This window comes from Salmo trutta, chromosome 13 (assembly GCF_901001165.1).
Source record: "Salmo trutta chromosome 13, fSalTru1.1, whole genome shotgun sequence".
Classification (NCBI taxonomy): Eukaryota; Metazoa; Chordata; class Actinopteri; order Salmoniformes; family Salmonidae; genus Salmo; species Salmo trutta.
Genome location: NC_042969.1, coordinates 84,646,270 through 84,659,976, shown reverse-complemented (window position 1 = coordinate 84,659,976; position 13,707 = coordinate 84,646,270). Strand labels below are relative to the sequence as shown.

At 44.5% G+C, this 13,707-nt stretch overlaps 1 protein-coding gene across 1 annotated transcript; it reads left to right on the top strand.

Moving 5' to 3' along the window:
- Nucleotides 1-5,065, top strand: LOC115204969 (extracellular calcium-sensing receptor-like). The gene is made up of 7 exons (XM_029770543.1): nucleotides 1-251; nucleotides 763-1,057; nucleotides 1,631-1,920; nucleotides 2,166-2,461; nucleotides 2,662-2,882; nucleotides 3,208-3,553; nucleotides 3,830-5,065. The coding sequence occupies exons 1-7, from the start codon at nucleotides 193-195 to the stop codon at nucleotides 4,744-4,746; spliced, it is 2,424 nt and encodes an 807-aa protein (XP_029626403.1). The 5' UTR covers nucleotides 1-192; the 3' UTR covers nucleotides 4,747-5,065.
- Nucleotides 5,066-13,707: the final 8,642 nt, after the last annotated feature.

The following is a 13,707-nucleotide window of genomic DNA, read 5'->3' as shown; positions in this document are numbered from 1 at the left end:
AATCCAAGTCTGGCTGGTAATCTGGTTCTACTACATCTCGCTGTGGTGGCTGGTGGGCTTGCCTTGCTCTCGTCTGCCTCTGCCTCTGGGCTGGAGTCTGTCAGATGCAGGCTCCAAGGCACCCCTCGTACTCCGGTGTTCTCCCAGGACGGGGACTTTGTCATCGGGGGTGTTTTCTCCTTCCATTACTACATGCAAACTATGGATCACAGCTACACCAGCGTGCCTGAGCCCCTGCAGTGCACAGGGAGGTCAGTGAGCGCAAGAGGGAACAGGGGACAGGACTGTGGCTGTGTGATGGTAGACAGATACATTTTGTAATAAAGACAGAGAAACAGTATGTTTAAAAATCGGTAAACAGTGTGTTTAAAGACAGAGAAACAGTGTGTTTAAAGATCGGTAAACAGTGTGTTTAAAGACCTATAAACAGTGTGTTTAAAGAGACAAACATTGTTTTAAAGACAGATAAACAGTGTTTTAAAGACAGGTAAACAGTTTTTTAAGGACAGAAAAACAGTGCGTTTTAAGACAGATTAAAAGTGTGTTTGTGTCTGAAAGAGTAGGTAAAGACTACTGTTGCAAAGGATCACATTTTTAATTGCAAGCTATCCTACAATGTCCTAAATTACAGACAATAAAAGTGTAGGCATATAGATGGTTTAGAAAATAATACTAGATATTAGGCTGTTTGCCATGGAAACATTCTATAAGCTACTTTATGATTCATCAGGAGGTGCTCACTCACCCATCTTCTAATTACAGCATGGATTCCCGTGAGTTGCGCTTCTCGCGCGCCATGGTCTTCGCAGTTGAGGAGATAAACAACAGTTCATACCTTCTACCGGGTGTCACACTTGGTTATCAAGTGCACGACTCCTGCAACTCGGTCCCTATGGCCGTGAAAGTGGCCTTCCAGCTGGCTAACGGGCTGGATCCCATGTTTGATACCGGAGAACAGTGCTCGGGGTCGGCTACAGTGAAAGCTATCGTTGGCGAGTCTGCCTCCACGCCTACCATCAGCATGTTGCGCATCATCGGCCCATTCGGCATTCCTCAGGTAAACTCCTGTAGAAAGAAATCATTCAGCTTTTTTTAATTTACTGTATTCCTAGTTTATATTCTCCTCTTTTTCAGGAATGAGTTCAACTTTTAATATACTGAAATCCTACTGTATATTCTCCTCTCCTTCAGGAATGAGTTCAACTTTTAATTCATTGTATTCCAACTGTATTCTCCTCTCTTTCAGGAATATACATTTCTGTGTGAAATTATGCGAAGAAAGGCATTTGAACATAAACTGAGGAATATGACTCTGGAGAACTTCTATAGGCATTTGAACATAGACTGAGGAATATGAGTCTGGAGATCTTCTGTAGGCATTAAAACATGATCTGAGGACTATCTTTCATAGGCTAGGTTGTTATGGGAGACCAGGGAATGGTGTCTCACTTTTGTGTATCCTATTCATTCTGGCCTAATGAAAAACAATGAATTGGCTTATCATTATTAATGTCTCCCTAACATCAAACTACATAGATAAATAAAAAAAGCAGGAGGTAGCCAATACATTAGAGTTGTTAGGCCGACATGATGTTCTTTTTAATGTTTTCGACTGTCTGTTTTTACCTAGGTGAGCCACTATGCCAGCTGTGAGTGTCTGAGTGATAAGAAACAGTATCCAACCTTCTTCAGAACCATCCCCAGTGACCAGTTCCAGGCTGCCGCTCTGGCCCACCTCGTCAGGCACTTCGGTTGGACCTGGATTGGGGCGGTCCGTTCCGACTCTGACTACGGTAATAACGGGATGGCGGCTTTCCTACATGCAGCACAAGAGGAAGGCATCTGTGTGGAGTATTCTGAAGCCTTCTCCCTTACCAACCCACTCAGCAAAGTGCAACGGGTGGCCGACGTGATCCGCAGGTGATCCATGATAACTTAGGAACTTTTCATTCATACAAATGCAAGACTATATTTCAAAATAATTCTATTGTTGTTCATTTCTCTTTGTTCCCAAAGCTGATCTATGAGACCAACATTACTTGCATATCTTAGGCTTGTCAAAAGTGTTGATTAATACTAATGTTCATGTTCACTTCACTGAGACATTCCAATGAATGACAAACATGACCAGCATATTAAGCATATGATATAATCATGTTCCCCAGCTCCACAGCCCAGGTGGTGGTTGCATTCGTATCCGCTTGGGACATGAGAACCCTGCTGGAGGAAATGGACCGCCTACCCTCTCCGCCCCGCCAGTGGATCGGGACTGAGTCCTGGGTCACTGACCCGGATATGCTGCGCTTCGGCCTGTGTGCCGGGGCCATCGGATTTGGCATCCAACGCTCTGTTATCCCCGGCTTTAGGGACTTCCTCCTGGACCTCTCCCCACAGAAGGTGTCCAACTCTCCCATGTTCACTGAGTTCTGGGAGGGAGCCTTTGGCTGTAGGCTGGGGAAAGGTATCTATCTATCTATCTATCTATCTATCTATCTATCTATCTATCTATCTATCTATCTATCTATCTATCAATCAGTCTCTGTCTGTCTGTCTGTCTGTCTGTCTGTCTGTCTGTCTGTCTGTCTGTCTGTCTGTCTGTCTGTCTGTCTGTCTGTCTGTCTGTCTGTCTGTCTGTCTGTCTGTCTGTCTGCCTGTCTGTAGGGACCTCTACAGGTGTTGGGGTTGAGGAGAAGGTGTGTGATGGCAGTGAGGATATACAGCAGCTACAGGCCCCCTACACAGATACATCTCAGCTGCGTATCACTAACATGGTGTACAAAGCTGTTTACGCCATAGCACACGCCATCCACAGCATTGTTTGTGAAGAGAGAGAAAACTCCACTGTGAACTGTGACAAAAACCTTAATGTGAAGCCAACACAGGTGAATGACAAGTGTTTTTTATAATTTCCTGATAAATATGTTTATTTAGACTACATGTATGAAGGCCAAGGAGTTCTCATTGTACTTTACAACTTGTTCTGAAGTAACGCATCTGAAAAATATGAATTGAATTAATGTTCTGATTTCTCTCTCTCCCTCTCTCCATCTCTCTTCCATTCTCTCCATTTCTCTCTGTCCATCTTTCTTCCTCAATCTCCATCTTTCTCTCCATCTCTCATCTCTCTCTTCCCCTCTCTCCATCTCTCTTCACCTCTCTCCTTCTCTCTCATCCCCTCCCTCTCTCCCTTGCCCTTCCAATCCCCAGGTCCTGGAGAGATTGTGGAGGGTGAACTTCTCTCGTAATGGGTACCAGGTGTCTTTCGATGCCAACGGGGACCCAGTGGCCACCTATGAGCTGATCAACTGGCATATGCGGGATAGTGGGAAGATCGACTTTGTGACAGTGGGGCGCTATGATGCATCCCTGCCTCCTAACCAGAGGCTTAACATCGAGAGGGAAATCACTTGGTTAAAGAACAGTACACAAGTACCTGTGTCAGTTTGCAGTGAGAGCTGTCCCCCAGGCACTCGTAAGGCTGTACAGAAAGGAAAGCCTGTATGCTGTTATGACTGTATCCAATGTGCAGAGGGAGAGATCAGTAATAACACAGGTAGGACTATAGGAACAGTTGGCATAAAATGTGTACTAATTTGTATGACAGTTAACTAAGTAGTGGTTTATTCATATTACCAGCACTACAAAGGTAGTGTCTGTCAATCATGTTCCTGTTCTTATTATCTCATGTAAGCTGCACATTAATTCGACATTCTTTATAGTACACTGACAAAGTGCAGCATTGTGGGACATGTATTTGTAAATAAATAAAACCTGAATCTGTTATTATTTGATGTCTGTCATTTGATGTCTGTTGTTTTGTTCTGGTCAGATTCTTCAGACTGTCTGATCTGTCCCAAGGAGTACTGGCCCAACGCTGAGAGAGACCGCTGTATCCTTAAGCCTGTGGAGTTCCTGTCCTTCCACGAGGTCCTCGGAATCATCCTGACCGCCTGCTCTATAGGTGGGGCTTGTCTGGCCATCGCCACGGCAACCATATTTTACCGCCACCGAACTTCGGCCATCGTCAGGGCCAACAACTCTGAGCTGAGCTTTCTGCTGCTCTTCTCCTTGACTCTGTGTTTTCTGTGTTCTCTTACCTTCATTGGCCGGCCTTCTGAATGGTCCTGTATGCTGCGCCACACAGCGTTTGGGATCACCTTCGTCCTCTGCATCTCTTGTGTTCTGGGGAAAACAATAGTGGTGTTGATGGCCTTCAGGGCTACGCTGCCAGGCAGTAATGTCATGAAATGGTTTGGTCCTCCACAGCAGAGATTGACTGTGGTGTTCTTCACGTTTGTCCAGGCTTTGATATGCACTCTGTGGTTGGTCCTGTCCCCTCCATTCCCCATTAAAAACCTCACTACCTACAAGGAAAAGATCATTCTAGAGTGTGATGTGGGTTCAGCTATTGGTTTCTGGGCTGTGTTGGGCTATATAGGACTCCTGTCTCTCTTGTGCTTTGTGCTGGCTTTTCTGGCTAGGAAGCTGCCTGATAACTTCAATGAGGCCAAATTCATCACCTTCAGCATGCTCATATTCTGTGCAGTCTGGATCACCTTTATCCCAGCTTATGTCAGCTCTCCTGGGAAGTTGACTGTAGCTGTGGAGATATTTGCCATCATCACCTCTAGCTTTGGGTTGTTCTTTCTATTATTTGTTCCTAAATGCTTTATTATTCTGTTCAGGCCGGAGAAGAACACCAAGAAACACCTTATGGAGAAGTCAGCAAATGATATACGTTATTAAGAAATTATTGAGGGGAAAAAACATTCTAACATTCAGTTATATGGTTTATTATACAGTTAGGTAGGACTACTCTGACAGAGATGACCAACAATTTAGCAGCTAATCATTGGTAACATTGTAACTAGTAACATGACAAAGGTTCACTTGAGATATTCCAATGTTATGAGAGATTGTTCAAATCTAGAGTGTTTAAATCTAATTTGACCTGCTAAATGATGTGATTAGCAGTAGCCTACAGAGTGGAACCACTTCCATGTTGTTTGGAGAAAAGCTTTATTCCTATATGAATTGATATAACATTGAAGTGAATGTTTTCAATTGCTATTCTAATTCATTGTAGTATGTACTATAATAATATAATTTAATAAACATTTTCAGATATATTGGTGTGTTGTCAATGATTGCTTGGCCTGTCAATCCAAATTTGTTAGATACCTTGTTTTTTATATTCATTGCATTTTATTAATTACAGATCACAAATAAACCAACCACATTATTGCAAACACTTGACCAGTGATGGTCAGTCTTCTCATGCTTACATCACCTACTAGAGCAGTTAATTAAGACAAACACTGTTCAAGAAGCCAAATAGTTTCTAGTGCAATGTAGAGTACTTCAATTTCTATTTATTTAACAAGTCATTTAAGACCAATTTCTTATTTACAATCACAGACCACCCCAGCCAAACCCTAACACGGACGATGCTGGGCCAATTGTGCGTTGCCCTACGGGCCTCCCAATCAAGGCCGGTTGTGATGCAGCCCGGAATCGAGCCAGGGTCTGTAGTGACACCTCTAGCACTGATATGCAGGGCCTTAGACCACTGAACCACTCTGGAGCACAGGTACTGTAGTGGGCAGCAACCATTATGAGCTGTGGTTATGAGTAACACTTAACACCAAGTTCTTCTTTACTTGTAGGACCAGTCAAACGTCAGAACACACCTACTCATTCAAGGGGTTTTCTTCAACCGTCCTCCGTCGGACGTCGGAGCAGACGCTTCCACTAGCCCCGGGCTACGAAATTTAAACGCCCTGTCGCCAGCGTGCTAGCATAGTAGCGACTACTCCGCGGCTTCCCTGTTCCATCTATGGCTGCCCCCTGGACCCTATGATCACTTGGCTACATAGCTGATGCCTGCTGTACTGTCCATTAATCACTGTGCTCCATTCTGTTTATTTTTTTGTTTATCTGTCGGCCCCAGCCGTGAACTCAGGCTGTGTGTGTAGTTAACCGACCCTTTCTGCCCAGTCATCACCATTTTACCTGTTGTTGTTGTTTTAGCTGATCAGCTGTTGTCTCACCCGTTGTTGTCTAGCTAGCTCTCTCAATCAACACCTGTGATTACTTTATGCCTCGCTGTATTTCTCTCTCAAATGTCAATATGCCTTGAATACTGTTGTTTAGGTTAGTTATCATTGTTTTAGTTTACAATGGAGCCCCTAGTTCCACTCATCATACCTCTGTTACCTCCTTTGTCCCACCTCCCACACATGCGATGACCTCACCCATTATAACCAGCATGTCCAGAGATACAACCTCTCTTATCATCACTCAGTGCCTGGGCTTACCTCCGCTGTACCCGCACCCCACCATACCCTGTCTGCACATTATGCCCTGAATCTATTCTACCATGCCCAGAAATCTGCTCCTTTTATTCTTTGTCCCCAACGCTCTAGGCGACCAGTTTTGATAGCCTTTAGCCGTACCCTCATCCTACTCCTCCTCTGTTCCTCGGGTGACATGGAGGTAAATCCAGGCCCTGCGTGTCCCCAGGCACCCTCATTTGTTGACTTCTGTGATTGAAAAAGCCTTGGATTCATGCATGTCAACATCAGAAGCCTACTCCCTAAGTTTGTTTAACTCACTGCTTTAGCACACTCCGCCAACCCTGATGTTCTTGCCATGTCTGAATCCTGGCTTAAGAAGGCCACCAAAAATTCTGAGATTTCCATACCCAACTACAACATTTTCAGTCAAGAAAGAACTGCCAAAGGGGGAGGAGCTGCAATCTACTGCAGAGATAGCCTGCAAAAGTCTGTCATACTTTCCAGGTCTATACCCAAACAGTTCGAACTTCTAATTTTAAAAATTAATCTCTCCAGAAATAAGTCTCTCACTGTTGCCGCCTGCTATCATTCCCCCTCCTCTCCCAGCTGTGCCCTGGACACCATTTGTGAATTCATCGCCCCCCATCTAGCCTCAGAGTTCGTTCTGTTAGGTGACCTAAACTGGGATATGCTTAACACCCCGGCAGTACTACAATTTAAGCTAGATGCCCTCAATCTCACACAAATCATCAAGGAACCCACCAGGTACAACCCTAAATCCGTAAACATGGGCACCCTCATAGACGTTATCCTGACCAACTTGCCCTCCAAATACACCTCTGCTGTTTTCAATCAGGATCTCAGCGATCACTGCCTCATTGCCTGTATCCGCTGTGGGTCCGCGGTCAAACGACCACCCCTCATCACTGTCAAACGCTTCCTAAAACACTTCTGCGAGCAGGCCGTTCTAATCAACCTGGCCCGGGTATACTGGACGGATATTGACCTCATCCTGTCAGTCGAGGATGCCTGGTCATTCTTTAAAAGTAATTTCCTCACCATCTTAGATAAGCATGCCCCGTTCAAAAAATTCAGAACTAAGAACAGATACAGCCCTTGGTTCACTCCAGACCTGACTGCCCTTGACCAGCACAAAAACATCCTGCGGCGGACTGCAATAGCATCGAATAGTCCCTGCGATATGCAACTGTTCAGGGAAGTCAGGAACCAATATACGCAGTAAGTCAGGAAAGCAAAGGCTAGCTTTTTCAAGCAGAAATTTGCATCCTGTAGCTCTAACTCCAAACGTTTTGGGACACTGTAAAGTCCATGGAGAACAAGAGCACCTTCTCCCAGCTGCCCACTGCGCTGAGGCTAGGTAACACGGTCACCACTGATAAATCCATGATAATTGAAAATTTCAATAAGCATTTCTCAACGGCTGGCCATGCCTTCCTCCTGGCTACTCCAACCCCGGCCAACAGCTCCGCCCCCCGTGTAGCTACTCGCCCAAGCCTCCCCAGCTTCTCCTTCACACAAATCCAGATAACAGATGTTCTGAAAGAGCTGCAAAACCTGGACCCGTACAAATCAGCTGGGCTAGACAATCTGGACCCTCTCTTTCTAAAACTATCCGCTGCCATTGTTGCAACCCCTATTACCAGTCTGTTCAACCTCTCTTTCGTATCGTCCGAGATCCCTAAAGATTGGAAAGCTGCCATGGTCATATCCCTCTTCAAAGGGGGTGACACCCTAGACCCAAACTATTACAGACCTATATCCATCCTGCCTTGCCTATTTAAAGTCTTCGAAAGCCAAGTTAATAAACAGATCACTAAACATTTCAAATACCACCGTACCTTCTCCGCTGTGCAATCCGGTACCCGAGCCGGTCACGGGTGCACCTCAGCCACGCTCAAGGTCCTAAATGATATCATAACCGCCATCGATAAAAGACAGTACTGTGCAGCCGTCTTCATCGACCTGGCCAAGGCTTTCGACTCTGTCAATCACTGTATTCATATCGGCAGACTCAATAGCCTTGCTTTTTCTAACGACTGCCTCGCCTGGTTCACCAACTACTTTGCAGACAGAGTTCAGTGTGTCAATTCAGAGGGCATGTTGTCCAGACCTCTGGCAGTCTCTATGGGGGTACCACAGGGTTCAATTCTCGGGCCGACTCTTTTCTCTGAATATATCAATGATGTCGCTCTTGCTGCGGGCGATTCCCTGATCCACCTCTACGCAGAAGACACCAATCTGTGTACTTCTGGCCCTTCCTTGGACACTGTGCTAACTAACCTCCAAATGAGCTTCAATGCCATACAACACTCCTTCCGTGGCCTCCAATGGCTCTTAAATGCTAGTTAAACCAAATGCATGCTTTCCAACCATTCGCTGCCCGCACCCGCCCGACTAGCATCACCTGCCTGGACGGTTCCAAGCTAGAATATGTGGACAACTACAAATACCTAGGTGTCTGGTTAGACTGTAAACTCTCCTTCCAGACTCATATTAAACATCTCCAATCCAAAATCAAATCTAGAATCGTCTTTCTTTTTTGCAACAAAGCCTCCTTCACTCACGCCGCCAAACTTACCCTAGTAAAACTGACTATCCTACCGATCCTCGACAAAATAGCTTCCAATACTCCACTCAGCAAACTGGATGCAGTCTATTACATTTTACATTACATTTTAGTCATTTAGCAGACACTCTTATCCAGAGCGAATTACATTAGTGAATGCATACATTTCATACATTTTTTTCCCGTACTGGTCCCCCGTGGGAATCGAACCCACAACCCTGGCGTTGCAAACACCATGCTCTACCAACTGAGCCTCACTGAGCCACACACAGTGCCATCCATTTTGTTACCAAATCACCTTATACTACCCACTGCGACCTGTATGCTTTAGTCGGCTGGCCCTCGCTACATAGTCGTCGCCAGACCCACTGGCTCCAGGTCATCTATAAGCCTATGCTTGGTAAAGCTCCACCTTATCTCAGTTCACTGGTCACAATAACAACACTCACCCGTAGCACACGTTCCAGCAGGTATATCTCACTGATCATCCCTAAAGCCAACACCGCATTTGGCCACCTTTCCTTCCAGTTCTCTGCTGCCAGTGACTGGAAGGAATTGCAAAAATTGCTGAAGTTGGAGATTTTTATTTCCCTCACCAACTTTAAACATCAGATATCCGAGCAGCTAACCGATCGCTGCAGCTGTACATAGTCCATCTGTAAATTGCCCACCCAATCTACCTACCTCATCCCCATACTGTTTTTATTTTATTTACTTTTTTGCACTTTTGCACACCACTCTACATGCACATCATCATATGCTCATTTATCACTCCAGTGTTAATCTGATAAATTGTAATTATTTGCTCCTATGGCCTATTTATTGACTACCTCCTCATGCCTTTAGCACACACTGTATATAGACTTTATTTTTTCTTCTGTATCATTGACTTGTTTATTGTGTTATTAGCTTGTTTATTGTTTACTCCATGAGTAACTCTGTGCTGTTGTCTGTGTCACACTGCTTTGCTTTATCTTGGCCAGGTCGCAGTTGTAAATGAGAACTTGTTCTCAACTAGCCTACCTGGTTATATAAAGGTGAAATAAAAATAAAATAAAATAAAATAGGCTTTCCATAGAAAACCATTGGGAAATACTATGACCTAAAAAAAAACAATCCCTGGATGGTTTGTCCTCGGAGTTTCACCTGCCAAATCAGTTCTGTTATACTCACAGACATTATTTTAACAGTTTTAGAAACTTTAGAGTGTTTTATATCGAAATCTACCAATTATATGCATATCCTAGCTTCTGGGCCTGAGTAAAAGGCAGTTTACTTTGGGCACGCTTTTCATCCGGACGTGAAAATACCTTGCCCTTTCCCTAAGAAGTTTTAAGTGGTACTTTAAAATATTTACACCATTGTCTGTAACCTGGTTCAGGTTATCAGTCAACCTACCAGGGTAGTTACAAGCAGAACAGGACTGAAATCATCAGCATGTATTAATCACAAATGTACTAATGCTGCATTCATTTTCTTGAAAGCAGTATCCAAATCCATTGAATATAGTGATCACATTATAGTAGCCATATCTAGGAAAACCAAAGTTCCAAAGGCTGGATCTAATATAGTGTATAAGAGGTCATACAATATGTTTTGTAGAGATCCCTACTGTATCTTGTTGATGAAAATCGTATTTGTTGGTCTGTGGTGTGTAATGACAAGCAACCAGATGCTGCACTTGACACATTTATGAAATTGCTTATCCCAGTTACTAATAAGCATGCATTCATTATGAAAATAACTGTAAAAACTGTTAAATCCCTGTGGATTGATGAGGAATGGAAATATTGTATGGTTGAGAGGGATGAGGCAAAAGAAATGTCAAATAAGTCTGGCTGCACAACCGATTTGGCAAACATACTGCAAATTGAAAAATCATGTGACTAAACTGAATAAAAAGAAGACGAAACTACACTATGAAACAAAGAAACATGACTTAAAGAATGATAGTAAAAAGCTTTTGAGCACTTTAAATGACATTTTGGGCAAAAAGGCAGCTCCATCATTTATTGAATCAAATGCCTCGTTCGTCACAAAACCCACTGATATTGCCATACTACTTTAATGATTTTTCCATTGGCAAGATTAGCAAACTTAAGCATGACATGCCAGCCATAACGGTAAAGTGAGTGCTGGAAGAGGTGAAAAAATGATTGTTGTCTATCAACAATGACAAGCTACCGGGGTCTGACGACAGATGGACAATTACTGAGGATAATAGCGGATGATATTGCCACTCCTATTTGCCATATATTCAATTTAAGCCTACTAGAAAGTATGTGTTCCCTCGGGGTTAGGGAAACAAAAGTCATTCCCCTAACTAAAAATAGTAAAGCCCCCTTAACTGGCTCAAATATCAACCAACCCTTAGTAAACTTTTGGAAAAAATGTTGTTTGACCAGATACAATGCTATTTTACAGTTAACAAATTGACAACAGACTTTCAGCACGCTTATCAGGAAGGATGTTCAACAAGCACAGCACTTTTACAAAGGACTGAAGATTGGCTGAGAAAAATCGAAAATAAAAAGTTTGTGGGGATTGTTTTGTTAAACTTCAGTGAGGCTTTTGATATTATTGATCATAGTCTGCTGCTGGAAAAATGTATCTGTTATGGCTTTACACCCCCTGCTATATTGTGGATAAAGAGTTACCTGTCTAACAGAACACATATGGTGTTCTTAATGGAAGCAACTCCAACGTTTTCATTTCATTTATTTATTTAACCTTTATTTAACTAGTCAAGTCAGTTAAGAACAAATTCTTATTAACAATGACGACTTAGGAACACTGGGTTAACTGCCTTGTTTAGGGGCAGAACGACAGAGGTTTACCTTGTCAGCTCGGGGATTCAATCTTGCAGTCTAACAGTCTAGTCCTATTGGCATGCTGTCTCTACACAGTATTTCCCTTACAGTCTAGTCCTCTTGGCACGTTGCCTCTCTTATTTTTTCTCTACAGTCTGGTCCTCTTGCAATGCTGCATTGTAGTCTTCTTGGCATGCTGCCTCTCTTATATTTCCACTACGTTCTAGTTGTATGGCACGCTGGCTCTGCACATTATTTTGCCTACAGTAAAGTCCTCTTGGCATGCTGGCTCTGCACAGTATACAAGTATATATAAGTATGAGTTTATAAGTTTTAGCACAGAGACACGGCAAGAATGGCCTTCTATGGCATCAAATGGAACATAAAATTTGACATACCAATTAGGACCTTTCTAAAAATACTTGAAGAAGTTATAGAACCTATTGCACTTTCTGGTTGTGAGGTCTGGGGTCTGCTCACCAATCAAGAATTCACAAAATAGGACAAAGAACAAATTGAGACTCCGCATGCAAAATTCTGCAAAATATCTTCAGTGTACACCATAAAACAGCAAATAATGCATGCAGAACAGAATTAGGCCGATACCTGCTAATGATCAAAATCCAGAAAAGAGCTGTTAAATTCTACAACCACCTAAAAGGAAGCGATTCCCAAACCTTCCATAACAAAGCCATCACCTACAGGGAGAAGAACCTGGAGAAGAGTCCCCTAAGCAATCTGATCATGGGGCTCTGTTCACAAACACAAACAGACCCCAGAGAGTCCCAGGAGAGCAACACAATTAAACCCAACTAAATCATGAGAAAAAAAATATTACTTGACACATTAGAAAGAATTAACAAAAAAAACAAAGCAAACTAGATTGCTATTTGGCACTAAACAGAGGGTACACGATGGCAGAATGCCTGACCACTGTGACTGACCCAAAATTAAGGAAAGCTTTGACTATCTACAGACTCAGTGAGCAAAGCCTTGCTATTGAGAAAAGCCACCGAAGGCAGACCTGGCACTCAAGAGAAGACAGGCTATGTGCACACTGTCCACAAAATGAGGTGGTAACTGAGCTGCACTTCCTGGATACACTTCCGGATACTCTGGACTGCACACTGTTGCCAAACTCTCGAGGATGGGCTGATGCACTGGAAGCCTGATGCGTGGTACTGGTACTGGATGTGCCAGTCTGGGGACACGCACCTCAGGGCTAGTGCGGGGAGCGGGAACAGGCCGAGTCGGACGGGGTTGACGCACTGGAAGCCTGATGCGTGGTGCTGGTACTGGAGGTATCAGCCTGGGAACACGCACCTCAGGGCTAGTGCGAGGAGCGGGAACAGGCTGTACTGTACTGGGCTGACTCATTGGAAGCTTGATGCGTGGTGCTGGTACTGGACGTGCCAGACTGGGGTTTCGCACTTCCGGTTTAGCACGAGAGACAGGAACTGGAAACACCGGGCCATAGAGGCGCACAGGCGGTCTAGATCTCACCACCTGCACAACCCGTCCTGGCTGGATGGAACTAGTAGCCCTGTATGAGCGGAGTACTGGTACAGAGCAAACTGGGCTGTGCAGGGGCCTGATGGTTGCCGTGCGTAGAGCGGGAGTAGGGTAGCCTGGTCCTAGGAGGCGTACCGGCGACCAGACGTGCTGCGCAGGCATCCTCCTACCAGGCTGGATGCCCACTCTAGCACGGCATCTGCGAGGGGCTGGAATAACTCGCACCGGACTGTGCGTGCGTATGGGCGAGATTGTGCGCACTTCAGTAAAACACGGCGCCCTCCACTCCATACGCTTCTCCATATAAAAACGGGGAGCTGGCTTAGGGCTCACCCTTGGCCCAGCCAAACTACCTGTGTGCCCCCCGCCCCAAAAATGGCATCTTCTCCCGAGCGCGCTGCTTCCTATAATCCAGACTCAATTCCCTTGGCTCCTTTCTCCGCTGCTTGGTCCTTTTGTGGTGGGAGATTCTGTCACGGTTGTCGTCGGGGATAGAGGACCA